At 38.0% G+C, this 21,645-nt stretch overlaps 1 protein-coding gene across 3 annotated transcripts; it reads left to right on the forward strand.

Annotated features, from left to right (window-relative positions):
* The first annotated feature begins 784 nt into the window (after nucleotides 1–784).
* LOC129111491 (putative leucine-rich repeat-containing protein DDB_G0290503) lies at nucleotides 785–21,595 on the forward strand. Of its 3 annotated transcripts, XR_008532319.1 has the most exons (72): nucleotides 785–863; nucleotides 1,041–1,114; nucleotides 1,211–1,255; nucleotides 1,373–1,397; nucleotides 1,529–1,597; nucleotides 1,677–1,766; nucleotides 1,876–1,944; nucleotides 2,074–2,166; nucleotides 2,318–2,404; nucleotides 2,645–2,737; nucleotides 2,982–3,047; nucleotides 3,140–3,229; nucleotides 3,305–3,391; nucleotides 3,472–3,561; nucleotides 3,681–3,770; nucleotides 3,927–4,013; nucleotides 4,141–4,203; nucleotides 4,288–4,350; nucleotides 4,443–4,511; nucleotides 5,111–5,194; nucleotides 5,349–5,435; nucleotides 5,802–5,885; nucleotides 5,996–6,064; nucleotides 6,155–6,244; nucleotides 6,391–6,480; nucleotides 6,572–6,661; nucleotides 6,740–6,802; nucleotides 6,890–6,952; nucleotides 7,027–7,089; nucleotides 7,182–7,250; nucleotides 7,403–7,486; nucleotides 7,610–7,696; nucleotides 8,405–8,488; nucleotides 8,589–8,657; nucleotides 8,805–8,894; nucleotides 9,042–9,131; nucleotides 9,217–9,306; nucleotides 9,384–9,446; nucleotides 9,535–9,597; nucleotides 10,415–10,483; nucleotides 10,695–10,778; nucleotides 10,978–11,064; nucleotides 11,166–11,249; nucleotides 11,348–11,416; nucleotides 11,528–11,617; nucleotides 11,710–11,799; nucleotides 11,899–11,988; nucleotides 12,088–12,177; nucleotides 12,267–12,338; nucleotides 12,524–12,586; nucleotides 12,932–12,994; nucleotides 13,226–13,294; nucleotides 13,447–13,530; nucleotides 13,654–13,740; nucleotides 14,686–14,769; nucleotides 14,870–14,938; nucleotides 15,086–15,175; nucleotides 15,322–15,411; nucleotides 15,497–15,586; nucleotides 15,664–15,726; nucleotides 15,815–15,877; nucleotides 16,699–16,767; nucleotides 16,932–17,015; nucleotides 17,213–17,299; nucleotides 17,397–17,480; nucleotides 17,579–17,647; nucleotides 17,759–17,848; nucleotides 17,941–18,030; nucleotides 18,130–18,219; nucleotides 18,319–18,407; nucleotides 18,497–18,568; nucleotides 18,754–18,773. XR_008532319.1 is itself a non-coding variant. In XM_054623471.1 (55 exons), the coding sequence occupies exons 1-55, from the start codon at nucleotides 788–790 to the stop codon at nucleotides 21,159–21,161; spliced, it is 4,839 nt and encodes a 1,612-aa protein (XP_054479446.1). In that variant the 5' UTR covers nucleotides 785–787; the 3' UTR covers nucleotides 21,162–21,595. The 3 variants fall into 3 exon arrangements, 1 of the variants encoding a protein (XP_054479446.1); XR_008532320.1 differs by lacking the exons at nucleotides 12,932–12,994; nucleotides 13,226–13,294; nucleotides 13,447–13,530; ... (5 more) ...; nucleotides 15,497–15,586; nucleotides 15,664–15,726; XM_054623471.1 differs by lacking the exons at nucleotides 12,932–12,994; nucleotides 13,226–13,294; nucleotides 13,447–13,530; ... (17 more) ...; nucleotides 18,497–18,568; nucleotides 18,754–18,773 and adding exons at nucleotides 19,300–19,356; nucleotides 19,459–19,605; nucleotides 19,759–19,905; nucleotides 20,120–20,167; nucleotides 20,608–21,595.
* Nucleotides 21,596–21,645: the final 50 nt, after the last annotated feature.

A 21,645-nucleotide genomic window follows, 5' to 3' on the forward strand; every position in this document is an offset into this window, starting at 1 on the left:
ATGTAAGGATGACTTTCATGTCAGGTTCAAGGTTACGTGGACATTATAAAACCAGACATCAGCAGGGACAAATAGTTGAGCCTTTACTGTTGCACTATCCCATTACAAGAAACGACCAGAATCAAATAAATTTAGTCAATTATTATCAACCCATGCAGTTTACGGGAAGCCTGCACAGGAAATAGTGTAAACAGAGGAATAAGCTGCGGATCACAAGTCCGAATAAAGCAAACACTGATTCACTCTTTTACAGCAGATTTGATATAAGTCATTATGTAAACGTTTCCCAGAATCATACAGCATGATCTGTATGGGATATTTTATGTTGTATTTTCAGAGCATTTGTTTTATTTTATTTTTCTATTAGAAGGTTGACCAAAAAAACCAACATTATTATTATTCTAGATTATAATGAACTGTTATTCATCTGCATTCATGCTGATTCTTAATTTAATATTTGTAAAGGTTATTTTATGATCTGTATCTGATTTCTAAATGTTGGCCATCTGGCACTCTGACCTGGATTGAGTGTTCCACAGTGTTTTCTGAAGACGAATAAACTGCTCTACATCACAGTATCTAATCAAACCTCTACTTCTTTGCTTGGAATCAGTTGTGTTTTTATACATATACAAAAAACATGTGGCAACTTTTCTTACATTACGCCTCCTTTCTTTGGAACACCCCCCGACCCCCCCCCCCACCACCACCACCCCCTGGACATTGCCCATTCAGTGGTGTATAAAAACCGTTAGGTAGGAGAGGAAAGTTATAGACAAACAGTGCAATGGCTGGGGGTTCTCGCTTCATTTGGATTCTCTTCCTCTTCTCTTGTGTCTTTCAAGCTTCTGAGAACAGATATGGTGAGTCAAGTAAATTTTATTGTATACAGCCCAATACACTGTTTTAGATCAAAATGATGAAAATTACAGTATAGACAATCTTAAACATAATCCCTCAGTAGCGCTTGGTTAGTGAGCAGTGGATTAAAGGTAGATGTTTTAAGCAGTTACATTCAGTTGATGGTGAATTTTTCTCAGTCCATCAGGATGTGATTCGTAAAAGCGGTCATTCGGAAAATCCAGAGGTGGACGACATCCTTTCGAGGATCCCTGTGAGTCCCTAAAACTTGTTGAGTGAGATAAAACACATTCATGTAGCAATTTGGGAAATCCTTTTAATGTTCCATTTTCTATCGCTTTGACTTCAGATAACCCTACTAGAAGGATTTGATACCAAGAATATAAATATAACGGTACGTAACGAAAAATATTTTACAACAATCTCAAATAAATTGCTTTATGCAATGCTTTATTTTTAATCAACTTTATATACCTTGTCATTTATGTCAATCTCTTGTGTTCCTTCACAGTCAATTACTATCAAAACTTGTACTGGTGAGTGGTTCTTTATATGAGAAAGTCTCTAATTTCAAGTGCACACAATATACGTGCTATAGTGTGTAAAGGACAGACTATAACACCAATTCAACATAATCTCTTCCTGAACTACCAACATGCGTGTTTAGGGATGAAGGAACAGCTGGAACATCTTAACATTCAGCTTCAGCAGACAACTCAGCACAACAGCCAACTGAGTGAGTATTGATCCGTTTTCAGAGCCTGAGGAACATCACGAGGTAGTCTCTGATTTAACCATTTGCTCTTCCATGACAGATTATGAAGCCTTCGGGTTGAGGGGGGAAGTCAGACTGCTGAAACTGCAGCTTGCGACATGCAGCTCCACGGCCTCAGCTATCACTGGCTGTAAGCGTTTTACTGTAAATCGTACTCTACATATATATGGCACATGTTCAGCTGATACACAGGAAACGACGTAAAGCAAAGTTAAACTGTGTCTTTCATTCCTGGACAGCTTACCAAATCCAGTTAATCAGCAAAATGAATCAGCTTCTGGGGACGTTTGATAGCGATGCATTTCTGAGTAAGTTCAAGAATCAAACTTCTAATTTATTTGTTTATTGTTTTGCAGCCCACATCAGAATTTCGTTGAACCTCTCATCATAAGCGATGAGTTTTGGATTAAACTAATTTAAATTTAAATTTTTTCTAGTCATGAAAATCATTGCACTCACCACAGAGGTGAATTCATTACAGAGGAAGGTCAAGCATTTTGCTAATGGCACAGAAACATATCACAGCAGAGGTGAGTGTTGTTTTTTTTTATTCACATGTGCTCCACAAAGTCTTTACAGTTAGCACCACACTCTCCCGTTACTGTCAATACAATTAACTCCCATCTCATTTATAACTTAAAACTCTGTGTGGAACTAAATATGTGAATGTGTGTTTCACAGAGCTGCTGAGGGAGCAGCAGGAAAAGATCACTGAACTGAGCATGAAGAGGCAGCAGTTGGAAAGAAGCCACACAAATGCTTTGCTGAGTAAGATACACAAGACGTTTGTATAAAAGCTGTGAGCAGTGGCAAAGTATCGAGACGCTGATCCACTTTGATTTGCACAAACCTTATATATAAGCTATACATTGTAAATGGTTCTTTTTTGTGTGTGTGTGTGTGTGTGTGTGTGTGTGTGTGTGTGTGTGTGTGTGTGTGTGTGTGTGTGTGTGTGTGTGTGTGTGTGTGTGTGTGTGTGTGTGTGTGTGTGTGTGTATGTATGATCAGTTCTTGAGATCATCTCACTGCAAAATCAGATATGGGATTTGGATCACGCAGAATCAAGAAAAGGAGATCTTCAGCCCAACAAGCGAGTTCTGGGTAAACTGCTGTACACTTGAATAAAATATTTGCGTTGTTAAGCTATTCAGAGTTTCCTCGCAGGTCATCTGAAATGAGGCTTTGGAGACACATAAGATAATGTCATAACATCAGTTCATTTCACTTTTATGTCGCTTGATGTCTCCTTTCTGTTCAGCAGCTTTGTTTTGCAGGAATCCATCTTGTAGCATGTTGTGTCTTTGTTCATGATTTATTCTCTGCTTTATCACTGTCACTACATCAGCTCTTCAAGAACAGCTGAACAGGAAGATCAGTGAGCTGCGAGGCAAAGGAGATGCAAACACAGACGGTCAGCACATCTCTCCACTTCTGTACACATTTTCTTCATAATTAACCATGTTAAAGATGTGACTTTTCCTGACACAAATGTTGGTCCTCCAGTGCTGGAGCTGATTTCTATGCACAGTAAGATCGCAGCCTTGCAGAGGCTCATCAATGTCCACATTGAGGAATCCAGCACTAAGGCTGCCGGTGAGTCCCGAGGCCTTGTGTCTTGATAATGTCTCATCTTGTATGTGAAATAAATATTTCTGTTTCTTTTTTCAGATTACCAGAGGCAGTGGAGGCTAAAAGCTGAGCTCCTTAAAAAGAAGATTGTTCAGCTGAATAATGAAGAGCGCAACACTGAACTTAGTGCGTGTGCAACTCAGTAAAATGCTCTTTTTTGTTGTTGTATTTACAACAGCATTCATTTGTCAATCTCTTTTCTTCAGCCAAGGAAATTTTGATCCTGCAGACTGAGGTGGAGCATTTTAGACAATTATATATGAACGCCAAAAAGACAACTTACTCTCAACTTAAAGGTGAATCACCCTGCAGCTCTATGAAGCCAGATTTACTTAAATTTAAAGGTTGAAAGTCACACTTACACTTGTCTAATGATATGACAAACTTGAAACAACAGTGTTATTTTTCATCCTAGAGTTAAGAATTACTTTGGAGGAGGCGAAGGAACAACAACAAAACTTACAGAAACACCTGGAGGAGGCAGAGTATGCACAGGCACAACTGAGTAAGTATGACTTTGAAAAAGACATGCTTTAAAAGTGTGTTTTCTGACATCTTTCTATTTTAAATGTTGTGTTATCTCAACAAATGACACCTGAATAGAGCATGAATACATCACCTCCAATAGCCAAAGTCTAAACATTTCCTTTTCTTTGACCAGTCATAAAAATCATCAGCATAATGAAAGAGGTGAGAGAGCTGGACGTCGATAAGCAACACCAGACAACATCGACAAGTCAAACCACCAGTGAGTCCTCCTCTAATACTACCACTGTTAGTAGTCAGCATCTGATAACTGACAAAAACAGATCCTGTTTGATGACTTACACTCACACTTACACTCAAATCTCCTGCGTTTCATTGTTTTAAATCAGCTCTTCAGACTCTGCTTCAGGTCAAAGAAAGGGAATTAGCCAAAGCTCAGGCTGTAATAAATGGTGAGTTAGTTTAAAACTGCTCCGGATACTTTAAAGAACTTTTCAGTTGAGTGTTTCGATGATCTGACATCTTTTGTAACACAGAGCTGCAGAAGAAACTGTGGATAAAGAGTAAACAATGCTTTGGTCTGGAGGAAAGATATGAGGGTAAGTTGTAAATATGACTTCAGCTAAAGGCTGCTATGATTCATGTTTTAGTGTCAGTTCTGGTTCGGTTTACGTGTTTGTATTTCTTTCAGAGGTAAAGACCGAATTTGAACAGAAGATTGCAGAGCTGAACAGAACCGGAGACTCCAAAGCAGCACTCAGTGAGTGACGTTACAGAGATAGTGCATTATTCAAATCTGTCAGTTTAACATGAGAGCAGGGGCAGAGCCAGAAGTTATGAACATTCGAGGCTCAGCCCAAACCTAGGGGGTTCAGGAGATAAAAAATCGCTACGTAATTCTGTATGTCACATGATAAAATATCATTCTGTAGAGCCTATGTCCTATTTTGTGTGTATTGTCTTGAAACCCTTTTGTATTATACAATGCTGGAGTTCACAGAATGAATGTTGAGCTGACAAATCTGTTCCATTTGAATCGTTGGCATAATAATCCGGGCGGCTCTAATGCTAATCAAGAATCCCCAACAAGTAAATGTGCTCTTAAATACTCTGAGTTGAATATTAGGTCTCAGAGGAACAGTTACTCAATTATATTAGGGAATAGTTATAGTAGACTAAAGAACCCCATTACAATGTTAGATGGCAATCATTTCCCCCCGTAATATAACTTTTGCTCCATTCATTTGCCGGTCCAGTCAGAGAGACGCCCCCCCCACACGCCCCCTCTGCTCCCCTCAGTTTCTCATCTGATTGTATCAAAAACTGTGTAGTGATGTCTGCTCTGTCTTTCTGAGTCAGTTCTGAACGTGATAAACCTGCATGAGGATCTGAAGACTCTGAGGGACCTGATCTCCACCACAGAAGACCCAGACAGGATTTCAGGTGAACGTTTTCACGCAGCAAATGTGTATCTGTCTTGAAATATTTAATCTGGTTCAAACCAATTCAGAATTTTCTATTGGTTTCACAAAACTTAGTCATTGAACCCTTTTTTTTTTCTTTCCTTTAATTTCTCACTGACTCTCTCTGCTTACAGAGCTGAAGAGGCAACTGGAGGAGAAGCAAGAGGAGCTGATGTCCAAGTCGGCACACATAGAGAGACTGATTGCCCATCCAACAACAAGTGAGCTTGACATATGTCCTCAAACATTCAGCTGCTGCCAAACATTTCTTTAGATTTGTGGAATGCTGGAACAGTAGACCAAACTCGCACAAAAAAAATAAATAATTGATGACAGCATTGTTTAGCATCCAAGACTTATGACAAGGTTTAAATAGAGATTAAAGAACGCATAGAGCAAGTCAACATGACTGTCAACATAAAGGTTCAATGTGATTAATAATTCTACAGATTGATATCTACAGAATGAAACATCATCAAATCAGAGGACCTTTAAGTTTGTTTTTTTGATGGTGAAAAAAATTGAGATGAGTCAGTAGTTTCTGTTAACAGATTCAATCAAACTCACTGCGTGTTTGTTTGTTTCAGTTTTAACAATCATCGAGCTGCAGAATGAGATCTGGGACCTTGAGAAAAAGGTGGCAAATGAGACCACTGGTGGCCGTATAGAAGGTTGGTCCTATTTAAAATTCTAGTTTGATAATTCATAGAGACATTATTTGACAGACAGGTCAGAAATGACGAAATATGATGGACATTAAATACTATTTACTGTCTCCTAGAGTTGCAAAACAGGGTGGATGGTCTGTTAACGGAAATAGAAGACAGAGACGACGACAACACAAAACTGAGTGGGTTTGATATGATTCCTAGAAATTCCACACAGTGTTTTTGGAGTATGTTTTGAAGTAAACCACATTTTTGGCCTCTCTGTTGTTCAGTTCTTATAATCATGACGCTGCAGAGTCAGGTGGAGCGGCTAAAGAGACAGTTGTCAGACCATCAGATGTTCCAAACCCCCCTGGTAGCACGTAAGTAACTCTAATGATTGTTTACTAATCCCCAAGCTCGCAAATCATGAGCAGCTGTCAAGGTTGTCTGAAATATTGTTATCCTGGTTCCTGATCTTCTGCATGTAACTAATACATTTGTTTTAACATCTTAAAATTTGCCCCAGAGCTCACAAATGATCTCACAACCAAGAAGGATGAGCTGCAGGAATACGTCAAAGAGCTGAATGAGAAGAATCAGAAAAACAGCAAGTTGAGTAAGCAGAATAGGGAATATGGTGTCTACTTCATAACTGTGTAAATAGTCTGTAACATATTTCTTGACAATATCATTTCTGTGTTTTTCAGTTCTTACAGTCGCTGCTCTGCACAACCAACTCAGAAACCTTGAAATAGAGAAGCACAATGGCAACGCAACATCGTCTTTAACAACAACTCGTAAGTGTCTCATTTTCTTCAGATCACTGGATCACCTTCATAAGAATGACATAATGCAAAGCACAACTACTTTTCTAGAGCTGAGGGAACAACTGCGGGCCAAAACGGCGGAGCACTCTCGTGATAAAGCTGAGCTCCAGGGTAAGTGGTGAAGTCTTGTCGGAGTATTTTGGTTGAAAAAAAACAGCAATGACTGACTTAACTGTACATTGAATTGTTTGCAATCAGTCCTTCAGATTCTGCTTCAAGCCAAAGAAAAGGAAAATGCTATTGCTCAGGCTGAATTGAGAGGTGAGTTGATTGTACTCAGTAATACTCTAAAGGGAGGGCTTTTCTGACCCTGTTTTGCTCTTTTTACACAACAGATATGGAGAGGAAACTGCGGTTAAGGTGTGAAGAGTGTTCTGGATTTGAGGAAAGATATAAGGGTAAGTTGTAAATATGACATCAGCTAAAGGCTCTAATAATTCATGTTTTAGTGTCAGTTATGGTTCGGTTTACGTGTTTGTGTTTCTTTCAGAGGTAAAGACTGAATTGGAACAGAAGATTGCAGAGCTGAACAGAACCGGAGACTCCAAAGCAGCACTCAGTGAGTGCTGTTCCACTGCAGCATTGCCTTTATAGCTACAGCGCAATGTTCAAATATAGCAGAGAGCCCTTTTACATGAGAACTGTATCCTGCTCAGTTTGTTTAAGAAGCATAAACTGTGTAGTGATGTCTGCTCTGTCTTTCTGAGTCAGTTCTGAACGTGATAAACCTGCATGAGGATCTGAAGACTCTGAGGGACCTGATCTCCACCACAGAAGATCCAGACAGATTGTCAGGTGAACGTTTCACACTGCAAATGTGTATCTGTCTTAATTAAATATTTAATCTGGCATTTAGAAGAAGACCAAATGACGTTTAGATTAAATGTTTCTGCCTCTCATAAATCTGTCTGCTCACAGAGCTGCAGAGGCAACTGGTGAAGAAGCAAGACGAACTGAACTCCAGGACTGTAGCGATAGAGAGACTGATTCCCAACCCCCAAATAAGTGAGCTCATTGATTTGATACACTGTGGTTGTCCTCGTCACTGTTTATGTACTAATCATCTCTACGGGTGTAACTTAATACCTGCATCATGAAAACATTTGATACAGATGATGTACTGTAAACAGGGATTTTACATGCCATATATATTTTTTGTGATACTGTTGCTATGGTAACCTTTTAGATTAAGGTTTGAAAAAAAGTTTTTTGGGTGGTTGTGTGCAATGACAAAATAGAAATGATCAGAAAACAAAGACTGTTCAAGAAAACATTAACAGAACAGGAAATATTTTGAGATGCTTACAAATTGTCTCGCATAATTATCTAATTGTGGGATAAAGTAATTTTTTCATATCTTTTTGTTTTCTCAAAAAAGCTCTTCAAACAATGAAAAGTGAACAAGATGTTGCAGAAACACCATTGTTTGGCAGAAAGAAAGAATGTGTGTGTGTGGTTGTGTGTGTGTTTGGTTTTATTTATGTGACTTGGCTGCTCACCGCAACATCCTTTGGGAAACATGGCAATGTACCCAGATTTACTAAATTCAATCTGAGATCATTTCGGTTATATTTGTGCAATTAAGTGTGTAGCCTTTTGCTCTTTTCTCAACACCCCAAATCCACCGATGTCTTGAGTATAAGTAGAGGACTGGTGAGACATATTTCATAGTAATTAAACTGCTAAAACTCACTGCATATTTTTTGGTTTCAGTTTTAACAATCATCGAGCTGCAGAATGAGATTTGGGACCTTGAGAAAAAGGCTGCCAATGAGACCACTGGTGGCCTTGTAGAAGGTTTGTCCTATTAAAAATAATGCAGAGTGAAATGATTTAATAAATGAATGACACATGACGAAACATTAAATACATTAAAGGGTTTTTATTTTTCTCCTAGAGTTACAAAGCAGAGTGGATGGCCTTATAAGTGAAATAGACGACAAAGAAGTCGACAACACAAAACTGAGTGAGTTTAAAATAACCGTGAACAGAAAGCTTTCTTTCATCGTCCCTTTACTGAGGGATTATCTGTTATTTGCCTACACACTATGTTGGGGATTCTATTACAGTATCTGTTGCATTAAATTTTACTTTTGACCTCTCTGTTGTTCAGTGCTGAAAATCATGACACTGCAGAGTCAGGTAGAGTGGCTAAAGAGACAGCTGTCAGACCTTGAGATGGTACAAAGCAACAAGGTAACCCGTAAGTATCTCTAAAGATTATTTACAGTTCCCCGAGCTTGCAAATCATGACCTGCTGCTAAGGTTGTCTGTAATATTGTTATGATTGTGTTCAGATCTTCTGCATGTAACTTAAATTTGTGTTGACCTTTTTTTAAATCTGTTTCAGAGCTCACAAATGATCTCACAACCAAGAAGAACGAGCTGCAGGAATACATCAATGAGCTGAATGAGAAGAATCAGGCAAATGCCCAACTGAGTGAGTAAAGAGGGAACATGGTGCATAAATTCACAACTGAGGAAATAGTCTGAAATGTTTCATGTCTTCTTTTTGTGTTCATCAGTTCTGACAACCACTGAGCTGCAAAACCAGCTCAGAAAACTAGAAAGAGAAAAGCACAATGAGGGCCAAGCAACTTCTGCTGCAGTTACTAGTGAGTGTCTCATTTCCCTACGACATTATTGAATTCATGCATTTGCAGCAGCTGAAGTATTCCTTACTTTTTTTTAGAGCTGAGGGAACAACTGAAGGAAAAAGTGGAGGAGCACTCTCGTGATCAAGCTGAGATCAACGGTAAGTTCAGTTCTAGAACGACTAGGTTTCTGCAACAAGAAAGAAAAAAGAAGACTAAGTTGAATATACGTTGTTTTTTTTGTCCTAGCTCTGCAAAACAAACTGAACCAGACAGAGGCGCAGTGTTCCAGTTCTGAGCACAATCTTAAAGGTGAGTGTAGTCTCTCCTGATTTGTTACTTCCTGTCCCTGCTGGCCAATAATGTCACACCCTTTTGACTCCATTTGGGGAAATGAATGGGTTAAACCTTGTTTTTAAATAATTAATGTTAAAAAAAAACAAGAGAGTCTTCACAACTTTTTCCGTCAATTTTAGCAAGTGATTCGATAAAGTATCATATATAGAAGTTGATGATACGTCAAGCAGCTTTAGAGTAGGAATATAATTTCAAATCTTGCAAATCAACCCTCCAGAAGACTTAAAAGTTGAGTTAACCTTAACTGGTGGTTAACCCCTTTTTACTGTGCAAGAAAACAGAGAGAAAAAATGCCAAAAATGACTACAGGGGGCCAAAAGGAATCCTTGAACTTCAATAGGTGGGATGGTGATCTTGGGCGGATGATGACACATTTAGACCCCACCACTTCTCCTACATATGCAAGACACACAAACACAATAGTTGTTTAGCCTCTTGTTGTTGTGATTTGAATCTCTTTGTAGACGTCAAACATATCTCTGTGGTTTTGTGTCTCTTTGTGTTCATTTTTTTATCTTTGTAGTCGTGTCTCTTTGTAGTAATTGTGTGTCTGTTTGTGGCTGTTTTGCCCCTTTTCATAGTCATTGTTAGTCTCTTTGTGCTCTCTTTGTAGCTGTTTTATGTTTCTTTGTGGTCATTTTTAAGTCTATGCCTAGTTGGTAGATGTCTCTGAGTGACATTTTGTTGGTGAAGGCCAGGGAGCCCCTGACACTTTGGGCCTCAATATCTTTGGGATCAATAGTTGTTACAAACGTGTCCAATTGTGTTGTAGATCTGCAGAACGACCTGGATTCCAAAATGAAAGAACTGCAGTCCAAATCTGAGTCTGTTTCTTCACTCGGTGAGTGGTGGAGCTGTGTTACTAAAAAGTGTAACGACTAATTGAGAAAATGAACATTGTCATTGTGTCGATGTCTTCATGTGAAGTTTTATGGATAAGAAAATACTATAAACAAAATGAAAACTGTCATTTAGTTGACTGTTTTCAAATAATAATAATAATAATAATTATTATTATTATTGTCTTTCTCCAAATAATGTGGTTATCTCAGCTCTTCAGGTTTCTACATTAACCCTGCAACTGGAGGAGCTAAAGAGAAGACTACAAAATACTGAATCTGAAACAAAGATAAAAGGTCAGAGTGTATATTTCAGAGTCATTTTACAATATTGCCCAGATATTTCATCCTCGCTTGATATAAAGTATATTTCGCTTCTGATATTTGCTATTTATGTTTCTAAAATATTTAAACAATGATGTGAGGTGTTATTCTCATTAAGGCATGAAGATCAAAGGATAAACAAGTTAAAAACGGTTTTGTTTTTGTTCTGCAGAACTTCAAAAAATTATAAATGAGAAAGATACTGAACTGACCAAAATAACAGAAGAGCTGAAAGCAAGAAGTGCTCAACCACTAAGAAGTGAGTAGAACATGATTAACAGCCCACTGAAAGAATATAATTAAGATAGATGGTTCTAAGTGCTACAGTGTGATTATCAATGGTTAATGCTTTTTTTCTAGTTCTACAGATCATTGCCGTACAAACGGAGATTGAAAAGTTGGTGAATGTAGCAGCAAATGAGACAAATTACAATAAGATTAGAGGTGAATGACAGAAACATATCTTGACTCTACATATGGACATTTCATAACCAGATTAAACAAAACACATGATGACATGAAATAATATCTCTTGTTTGCAGCTCTCCAAGACCATTTGAATTATTTAATTGACAAAATTCAAGACGAAAACAATGAAAATACTAAACTGAGTAAGTCATCATCAAAATGACAGTAAAAACTCTTTGTTCCATCATTGCTGATCGTGGTGTTGTTTCCTCTGAATTCATCCAATCCAACGTTTCTTCTGTTAAATGTTTCAGTGTTTAAAATCTTGGCTCAAAAAGATGAAATAGCGAGATTGGAGAAGCAAGAACAGAGTCAGACACAAGCAGAACTGGAGAGAATTAAAGGTGAGAAGCAGCATGTACAATTTACAATTATATTCTTAATACTTCTTCATACATTTTGAGGAAATAAAACATCTCTTCTGTCTTTCTCAAAGATCTGGAGGATGAACTGCAGCACGTCAGAAATCAGATAAAAGAAAAGACACTGGTGCTGGACTCAAGCGATACAAGGATTGCTAATTTGTGTAGGTATTTTGGTAAATTTTGGTCGGAAAACAAATATATATACAGAATCATCAAATGGCACCAGAATACTAAAAGTAGCTTGCTTTGTCCTTTTTTAGCGGCTCAGATTATGGAACTTAACAAGAAAATCAAACCATTGGAGGAGGAGATATCAGACCTTAAAGAGACAAGTGCTGAGAATAACAGAGGTAAAGAACAGAATGTGATTGTTACATTGTTATACGTCACCAATAAATATATACATCGATTTTGAATTTGTGTTTCATTGATGTCTAAATCATTTTCAGAGCTGCAAAAGAGACTGGATCTGACAAAGCGGCAACTGCAAGACAGTGAAGTCCTACTCAAGGAAGCAGATGCGAATAATTTTAACTTGAGTGAGAACATTTCTTTTTTGCTTATGTTTCATGCGGTATAATTTGTTTTGTTTAAGCACAAAATAACACTGCGTCTGTGTCTCTGCTAGTAATGGAGATTGCTGATCTGAGGACACAACTGAAAAAGGCTCAGAAAAAGGCTGCAGTAAAAAACATTGACGGTTTGTCAATCGGTTACTTTCCTACTGTTACGACTCTGCTGTCCTACAGCACATTATTTCTTACCCTGCATGCTAGAGTAGATCTTATGAATATTTCTGACAAACTGACATGTAATGATTTAACCGGTCATTAATAATCAAATTAGTTTTTCATGAAGTATGGTTATTTCTTTGTCTTCTCTCAGAATTGGAACAACAACTGCAAACGCAACAAAGAGAGAACAAAAGGCTTGAAAACACAAATAAAGGTATGAACTGTACATTGCACATTGTCTTAAAGGGACATTTTAATATTTGGGGAAATATGCGTATTAGCTTTCTTCAGAGAGTTACATGAGTAGATTGATATCACTCATGTTTCTATGCAGAAAAGCTACAGCCAAAAGAGCTTAGTTTAGCACAAAGATTGGAAACAGGGGGAAATAGCTAGCCTGGCTCTGTCCAAAGAGTAACAAACTGTGTTGTGTTTTTAAGGGGGGGACGACGACTGTGACAGCCCCCTGCTAAGCCACAACTTGTGGTTTTTACACTTCGGTTTTTGTACGGGTTAAAAAGTGGACTTTATTTTTAACTGAATATTTCATCAAACCTAGCTCTGCAAAACGAACTGAACCAGACAGAGGCGCAGTGTTCCAGTTCTGAGCACAAACTTAAAGGTGAGTGTGGTCTCTCCTGATTTGTTACTTCCTGTCCCTGCTGGCCAATAATGTCACACCCTTTTGACTCCATTTTGGGAAATGAATGGGTTAAACCTTTTTTTTAAGTAATTGTTGTTAAAAAAAACAAGAGCGTCTTCACAACTTTTTCCTTCAATTTTAGCAAGTGATTAAATTAAGTACCATATTGTGTGAGTTCTGGTTCGGTTTACGTGTTTATGTTTCTTTCAGAGGTAAAGGCTGAATTGGAACAGAACATTGCAGAGCTGAACAGAACCGGAGACTCCAAAGCAGCACTCAGTGAGTGCTGTTCCACTGCAGCATTGCCTTTATAGCTATAGCGCAATGTTCAAATATAGCAGAGAGCCCTTTTACATGAGAACTGTATCCTGCTCAGTTTGTTTAAGAAGCATAAACTGTGTAGTGATGTCTGCTCTGTCTTTCTGAGTCAGTTCTGAACGTGATAAACCTGCATGAGGATCTGAAGACTCTGAGGGATCAGATCTCCACCACAGAAGATCCAGACAGATTGTCAGGTGAACGTTTCACACTGCAAATGTGTATCTGTCTTAATTAAATATTTAATCTGGCATTTAGAAGAAGACCAAATGACATTTAGATTAAATGTTTCTGCCTCTCATAAATCTGTCTGCTCACAGAGCTGCAGAGGCAACTGGTGAAGAAGCAAGACGAACTGAACTCCAGGACTGTAGCGATAGAGAGACTGATTCCCAACCCCCAAATAAGTGAGCTCATTGATTTGATACACTGTGGTTGTCCTCGTCACTGTTTATGTACTAATCATCTCTACGGGTGTAACTTAATACCTGCATCATGAAAACATTTGATACAGATGATGTACTGTAAACATTGATTTTACATGCCATATATATTTTTTGTGATACTGTTGCTATGGTAACCTTTTAGATTAAGGTTTGAAAAATGGAAGTTTTTTGGTTGGTTGTGTGCTATGACAAAATAGAAATGATCAGAAAACAAAGACTGCTCAAGAAAACATTAACAGAACGAGGAATATCGGAAATATTTTGAAATGCTTACAAATTGTCTCGCATAATTATCTAATTGTGGGATAAAGTGATTTTTTCATATCTTTTTCTTTTCTTCTAATTACTTTTTCACAAAAAAGCTCTTCAAACAGAAAGAATGTGTGTGTGTGTGTGTGTGTGTGTGTGTGTGTGTGTGTGTGTGTGTGTGTGTGTGTGTGTGTGTGTGTGTGTGTGTGTGTGTGTGTGGTTGTGTGTGTGTTTGGTTTTATTTATGTGACTTGGCTGCTCACTGTAACATCCTTTGGGATTAGCTGCAGTAATGAAGCACTTCATCTGTCAAAAAAGCAACCATCTTTTGAAAAAAAAAATCCTTGTAGGCTTGAATTATTCAAAACCTTTCTAAGACGTTTATTACTCACAATACAACATTTCCATAATTTACAACACACAAAGCTAAATGTGTTGAATCTTTACCTTTTTTATGGGAAACATGGGAATGTACCCAGATTTACTAAATTCAATCTGAGATCATTTCGGTTATATTTGTGCAATTAAGTGTGTAGCCTTTTGCTCTTTTCTCAACACCCCAAATCCACCGATGTCTTGAGTATAAGTAGAGGACTGGTGAGACATATTTCATAGTAATTAAACTGCTAAAACTCACTGCATATTTTTTGGTTTCAGTTTTAACAATCATCGAGCTGCAGAATGAGATTTGGGACCTTGAGAAAAAGGCTGCCAATGAGACCACTGGTGGCCTTGTAGAAGGTTTGTCCTATTAAAAATATTGCAGAGTGAAATGATTTAAGAAATGAATGACACATAACGAAACATTAAATACATTAAAGGGTTTTTATTTTTCTCCTAGAGTTACAAAGCAGAGTGGATGGCCTTATAAGTGAAATAGACGACAAAGAAGTCGACAACACAAAACTGAGTGAGTTTAAAATAACCGTGAACAGAAAGCTTTCTTTCATCGTCCCTTTACTGAGGGATTATCTGTTATTTGCCTACACACTATGTTGGGGATTCTATTACAGTATCTGTTGCATTAAATTTTACTTTTGACCTCTCTGTTGTTCAGTGCTGAAAATCATGACACTGCAGAGTCAGGTAGAGTGGCTAAAGAGACAGCTGTCAGACCTTGAGATGGTACAAAGCAACAAGGTAACCCGTAAGTATCTCTAAAGATTATTTACAGTTCCCTGAGCTCGCAAATCATGACCTGCTGCTAAGGTTGTCTGTAATATTGTTATGATTGTGTTCAGATCTTCTGCATGTAACTTAAATTTGTGTTTACATTTTTTAAATCTGTTTCAGAGCTCACAAATGATCTCACAACCAAAAAGAACGAGCTGCAGGAATACATCAATGAGCTGAATGAGAAGAATCAGGCAAATGCCCAACTGAGTGAGTAAAGAGGGAACATGGTGCATAAATTCACAACTGAGGAAATAGTCTGAAATGTTTCATGTCTTCTTTTTGTGTTCATCAGTTCTGACAACCACTGAGCTGCAAAACCAGCTCAGAAAACTAGAAAGAGAAAAGCACAATGAGGGCCAAGCAACTTCTGCTGCAGTTACTAGTGAGTGTCTCATTTCCCTACGACATTATTGAATTCATGCATTTGCAGCAGCTGAAGTATTCCTTACTTTTTTTTAGAGCTGAGGGAACAACTGAAGGAAAAAGTGGAGGAGCACTCTCGTGATCAAGCTGAGATCAACGGTAAGTTCAGTTCTAGAACGACTAGGTTTCTGCAACAAGAAAGAAAAAAGAAGACTAAGTTGAATATACGTTGTTTTTTTTGTCCTAGCTCTGCAAAACAAACTGAACCAGACAGAGGCGCAGTGTTCCAGTTCTGAGCACAATCTTAAAGGTGAGTGTAGTCTCTCCTGATTTGTTACTTCCTGTCCCTGCTGGCCAATAATGTCACACCCTTTTGACTCCATTTGGGGAAATGAATGGGTTAAACCTTGTTTTTAAATAATTAATGTTAAAAAAAAACAAGAGAGTCTTCACAACTTTTTCCGTCAATTTTAGCAAGTGATTCGATAAAGTATCATATATAGAAGTTGATGATACGTCAAGCAGCTTTAGAGTAGGAATATAATTTCAAATCTTGCAAATCAACCCCTCCAGAAGACTTAAAAGTTGAGTTAACCTTAACTGGTGGTTAACCCCTTTTTACTGTGCAAGAAAACAGAGAGAAAAAAATGCCAAAAATGACTACAGGGGGCCAAAAGGAATCCTTGAACTTCAATAGGTGGGATGGTGATCTTGGGCGGATGATGACACATTTAGACCCCACCACTTCTCCTACATATGCAAGACACACAAACACAATAGTTGTTTAGCCTCTTGTTGTTGTGATTTGAATCTCTTTGTAGACGTCAAACATATCTCTGTGGTTTTGTGTCTCTTTGTGTTCATTTTTTTCGTCTTAGTAGTCGTGTCTCTTTGTAGTAATTGTGTGTCTGTTTGTGGCTGTTTTGCCCCTTTTCATAGTCATTGTTAGTCTCTTTGTGCTCTCTTTGTAGCTGTTTTATGTTTCTTTGTGGTCATTTTTAAGTCTATGCCTAGTTGGTAGATGTCTCTGAGTGACATTTTGTTGGTGAAGGCCAGGGGAGCCCCTGACACTTTGGGCCTCAATATCTTTGGGATCAATAGTTGTTACAAACGTGTCCAATTGTGTTGTAGATCTGCAGAACGACCTGGATTACAAAATGAAAGAACTGCAGTCCAAATCTGAGTCTGTTTCTTCACTCGGTGAGTGGTGGAGCTGTGTTACTAAAAAGTGTAACGACTAATTGAGAAAATGAACATTGTCATTGTGTCGATGTCTTCATGTGAAGTTTTATGGATAAGAAAATACTATAAACAAATTGAATACTGTCATTTAGTTTAACTGTTTTCAAATGTGGTTATCTCAGCTCTTCAGGTTTCTACATTAACCCTGCAACTGGAGGAGCTAAAGAGAAGACTACAAAATACTGAATCTGAAACAAAGATAAAAGGTCAGAGTGTATATTTCAGTCATTTTACAATATTGCCCAGATATTTCATCCTCGCTTGATATAAAGTATATTTCGCTTCTGATATTTGCTATTTATGTTTCTAAAATATTTAAACAATGATGTGAGGTGTTATTCTCATTAAGGCATGAAGATCAAAGGATAAACAAGTTAAAAACGGTTTTGTTTTTGTTCTGCAGAACTTCAAAAAATGATAAATGAGAAAGATACTGAACTGACCAAAATAACAGAAGAGCTGAAAGCAAGAAGTGCTCAACCACTAAGAAGTGAGTAGAACATGATTAACAGCCCACTGAAAGAATATAATTAAGATAGATGGTTCTAAGACAGTGTGATTATCAATGGTTCATGCTTTTTTTCTAGTTCTACAGATCATTGCCGTACAAACAGAGATTGAAAAGTTGGTGAATGTAGCAGCAAATGAGACAAATGACATTAAGATTAGAGGTGAATGACAGAAACATATCTTGACTCTAAATATGGACATTTCATAACCAGACAAAACAAAACACATGATGACATGAAATAATATCTCTTGTTTGCAGCTCTCCAAGACCATTTGAATTATTTAATTGACAAAATTGAAGACGAAAACAATGAAAATACTAAACTGAGTAAGTCATCATCAAAATGACAGTAAAAACTCTTTGTTCCATCATTGCTGATCGTGGTGTTGTTTCCTCTGAATTCATCCAATCCAACGTTTCTTCTGTTAAATGTTTCAGTGTTTAAAATCTTGGCTCAAAAAGATGAAATAGCGAGATTGGAGAAGCAAGAACAGAGTCAGACACAAGCAGAACTGGAGAGAATTAAAGGTGAGAAGCAGCATGTACAATTTACAATTATATTCTTAATACTTCTTCATACATTTTGAGGAAATAAAACATCTCTTCTGTCTTTCTCAAAGATCTGGAGGATGAACTGCAGCACGTCAGAAATCAGATAAAAGAAAAGACACTGGTGCTGGACTCAAGCGATACAAGGATTGCTAATTTGTGTAGGTATTTTGGTAAATTTTGGTCGGAGAACAAATATATATACAGAATCATCAAATGGCACCAGAATACTAAAAGTAGCTTGCTTTGTCCTTTTTTAGCGGCTCAGATTATGGAACTTCACAAGAAAATCAAACCACTGGAGGAGGAGATATCAGACCTTAAAGAGACAAGTGCTGAGAATAACAGAGGTAAAGAACAGAATGTGATTGTTACATTGTTATACGTCACCAATAAATATATACATCGATTTTGAATTTGTGTTTCATTGATGTCTAAATCATTTTCAGAGCTGCAAAAGAGACTGGATCTGACAAAGCGGCAACTGCAGACAGTGAAGTCCTACTCAAGGAAGCAGATGCGAATAATTTTAACTTGAGTGAGAACATTTCTTTTTTGCTTATGTTTCATGCGGTATAATTTGTTTTGTTTAAGCACAAAATAACACTGCGTCTGTGTCTCTGCTAGTAATGGAGATTGCTGATCTGAGGACACAACTGAAAAAGGCTCAGAAAAAGGCTGCCGTAAAAAACATTGACGGTTTGTCAATCGGTTACTTTCCTACTGTTACGACTCTGCTGTCCTACAGCCCATTATTTCTTACCGTGCATGCTAGAGTTGATCTTATGAATATTTCTGACAGACTGACATGTAATGATTTAACCGGTCATTAATAATCAAATTAGTTTTTCATGAAGTATGGTTATTTCTTTGTCTTCTCTCAGAATTGGAACAACAACTGCAAACGCAACAAAGAGAGAACAAAAGGCTTGAAAACACAAATAAAGGTATGAACTGTACATTGCACATTGTCTTAAAGGGACATTTTAATATTTTGGGAAATATGCGCATTAGCTTTCTTCAGAGAGTTACATGAGTAGATTGATACCACTCATGTTTCGATGCAGAAAAGCTACAGCCAAAAGAGATTAGCTTAGCACAAAGATTGGGAACAGGGGGAAATAGCTAGCCTGGCTCTGTCCAAAGAGTAACAAACTGTGTTGTATTTTTAAGTTGGGGGATGACTGTGGCAGCCCCCTGCTAAGCCACAACTTGTGGTTTTTACACTTCGGTTTTTGTACGGGTTAAAAAGTGAGCTTCAGAGGAGCCTCTCAACGTTTCCTTGTTGCTAGTCTCTATGCTAAGCTAAATGGCTTTGATCTACTCTCTCTCTCTCCGCAAGAAAGCAAATGTTGAGCTATTCCTCTTAAACTTGATCTTGACACTTGATGTTTGATACATGTCAGAGTTAAACCTCATTCTTCTGTCAGACTTAAAGCAGGAGGTCAAGGAACTAAAAACGTGCTGCACTGACAACGTGTGTGACGGTGAGATCCTCGATATGACCCCATCATCACTCTATACCTGTAGCTGAGTTACAGGGAGTCATTTGATGGACATTATTTTTAACTGAATATTTCATCAAACAGATTTACAAAGACAGCTGCAACAGATCCAGGAGGATGCGAATCGCCTGCAGCAGCAGCTGTACGAGAAGGATGCCACCCTCAAACTGCTGCAGCAGGAGTTAGAAGAAGAGAGGAGGGATAATAAGACGCGGCAGCACGAATGCAGCAGTAAGCTCCTCAGACAAAATCAGTACATTTAGTCATATAACAGGACGGATATTAGTTAACTATAAGCATCCCGTGTATTGGTGGGATCCTGTTTCCCTTAGATCAGGTGTGTCATTTGATGTAGCCTTTTGAACTATCCATTTCATTAATCAGACTTAGAGAGACAGCTGCAGCTGATCCAGGACAACGCTGATATCCTAAAAAGGCAGCTGAGTGTGAAGGATGCCATGCTCAACCAGCTGCAGCAGGATTTAGAAGAACAGACCAGGAAGAATGACAAGCTGCAGGACGACTACGACAGTATGTTCAACCCTCTTGCAATAAGTAGATTCATTCAGTATACTAGGGTCAATAAAGTAGTAAACGCTCTCTGGATTCTTGTTGAAATGTTCACGTTGCTGTCCTTTCTGTCTCAATGCTAAGACTGTACCCCCCCCCCCCTACACACACAAACACACACAAAGAGAAAAACAACAAAAACAACTACAAAATGCTGTTTTTTCTTTCTCCTCAGATCTTCAAAACAAACTGAGTGATGTGGAAGAAAATACAATCCATGCCAGTGAGTCACAAGCAAGAGTTCATTTAATTTCTTGGTGTTTTTTAGCCTGCAGATTTTCGGGATATTACTTTAGAATTTAGAATGAACGTTTAAATCCTACATCATAAATGTTCAAACCGCATAAATATATATACAATCCTACACACAAACAGACTGGTGAAAATTGTTGAAAAGACTTTATCAAGTCTGGGGAAATAGATTTTTTTTAAGACATTTACAGGACAAGGAAGGAAAAGATGCCAGCCAGTTGCTTTATAGGAAATGTAGTCCAATCCTGCGTTTTAGGGGTTGACCCATTTTTTTTTATATATCACTTCTGACTGCCCGAACTTTATGTGAGTGACATGCTAAATCAATGCTTTAAACTTCTTTATTGTCATTTTCCCTTTAAAAATGCGATGTAAAGATACACATGATTGACTGCATTTCTCGGTTTACAGGGAGGATCACCTTGGATCCAAACACAGCGCACCCAAGAATACGTCTGTCAGCACATAACACTATGATGATCACTTCCAGGGAAGTGCAAGACGTCCCCGACCATCCAGGCCGGTTTGATGTGGATCTTGCTGTAGTTGGCACATCTGGCTTCTCAACTGGCAGACATTACTGGGAGGTGTCTGTAGCTGGGAGGCTTTGTTACCACCTTGGGGCGGCCAGTGAATCTTCTAAAAGAAAGGGAGCAATAATTTACAATCCGACAAATGGTTTCTGGACCATAGTCCTAAACAGACAGGGTCAGTACAAAGCTGTCGATAGGAGATCGGTTGTTATTCCGGTTCAGACGGAACCTCTTACACTTGGAATTCTGCTGGACTACAAACAGGGACAGATCTCATTCTACGACGCTGGTGCCAGGACTCATATGTACTCATTTGTAGGTCAAAGGTTTACTGACAAAATCTATCCATTTATCAATTTTTGTGTTGAGGATATTGAAAGTCAGACACCAATCGTGTCACTTTCTCCCGGATCGCCCGACTGGATAAAATAGAGAACAGGGCAAGTTATGTTTTGTTCTGTGTCAAATCTTAGACATGCATCTCATTTAAGGGTTTCTCAGTAGGTCAAAAAACAATCCCTTGAGTAGTTCTCATACATATTTCGGTTATTTTTGCTGCTAAATGTAAAAAAACAAATGTACAATGATGAATTTTTCATTATAAGATAATTTGTCCTCTTGTCCATGTAATTCCAGGAGTTTCAATCACTAGGCCCAGTACAGCTAAATTAACCATTTAAGTTTAATTATGTTACTGCCAGATTTAAAACCTGTTCATTACAATTTCACGCCTTTTGGTCAAGAGATGGTAGAGCTTCGCCCATGATAGAAGCAAAAGTAGTGTGTGATGCTGCCCTGGAGAAACAGGTGTATGAAACTGAATAAAAACAGTTTATATTGAATAAACACTTGTTCTTACAATGAAATGGTTTATCTCCATCAATGAATTCTTCACAGTCACACAAACATTTCTCTG

The sequence above is a fragment of the Anoplopoma fimbria genome, chromosome 3 (assembly GCF_027596085.1).
Source record: "Anoplopoma fimbria isolate UVic2021 breed Golden Eagle Sablefish chromosome 3, Afim_UVic_2022, whole genome shotgun sequence".
In the NCBI taxonomy this organism is placed as follows: domain Eukaryota; kingdom Metazoa; phylum Chordata; class Actinopteri; order Perciformes; family Anoplopomatidae; genus Anoplopoma; species Anoplopoma fimbria.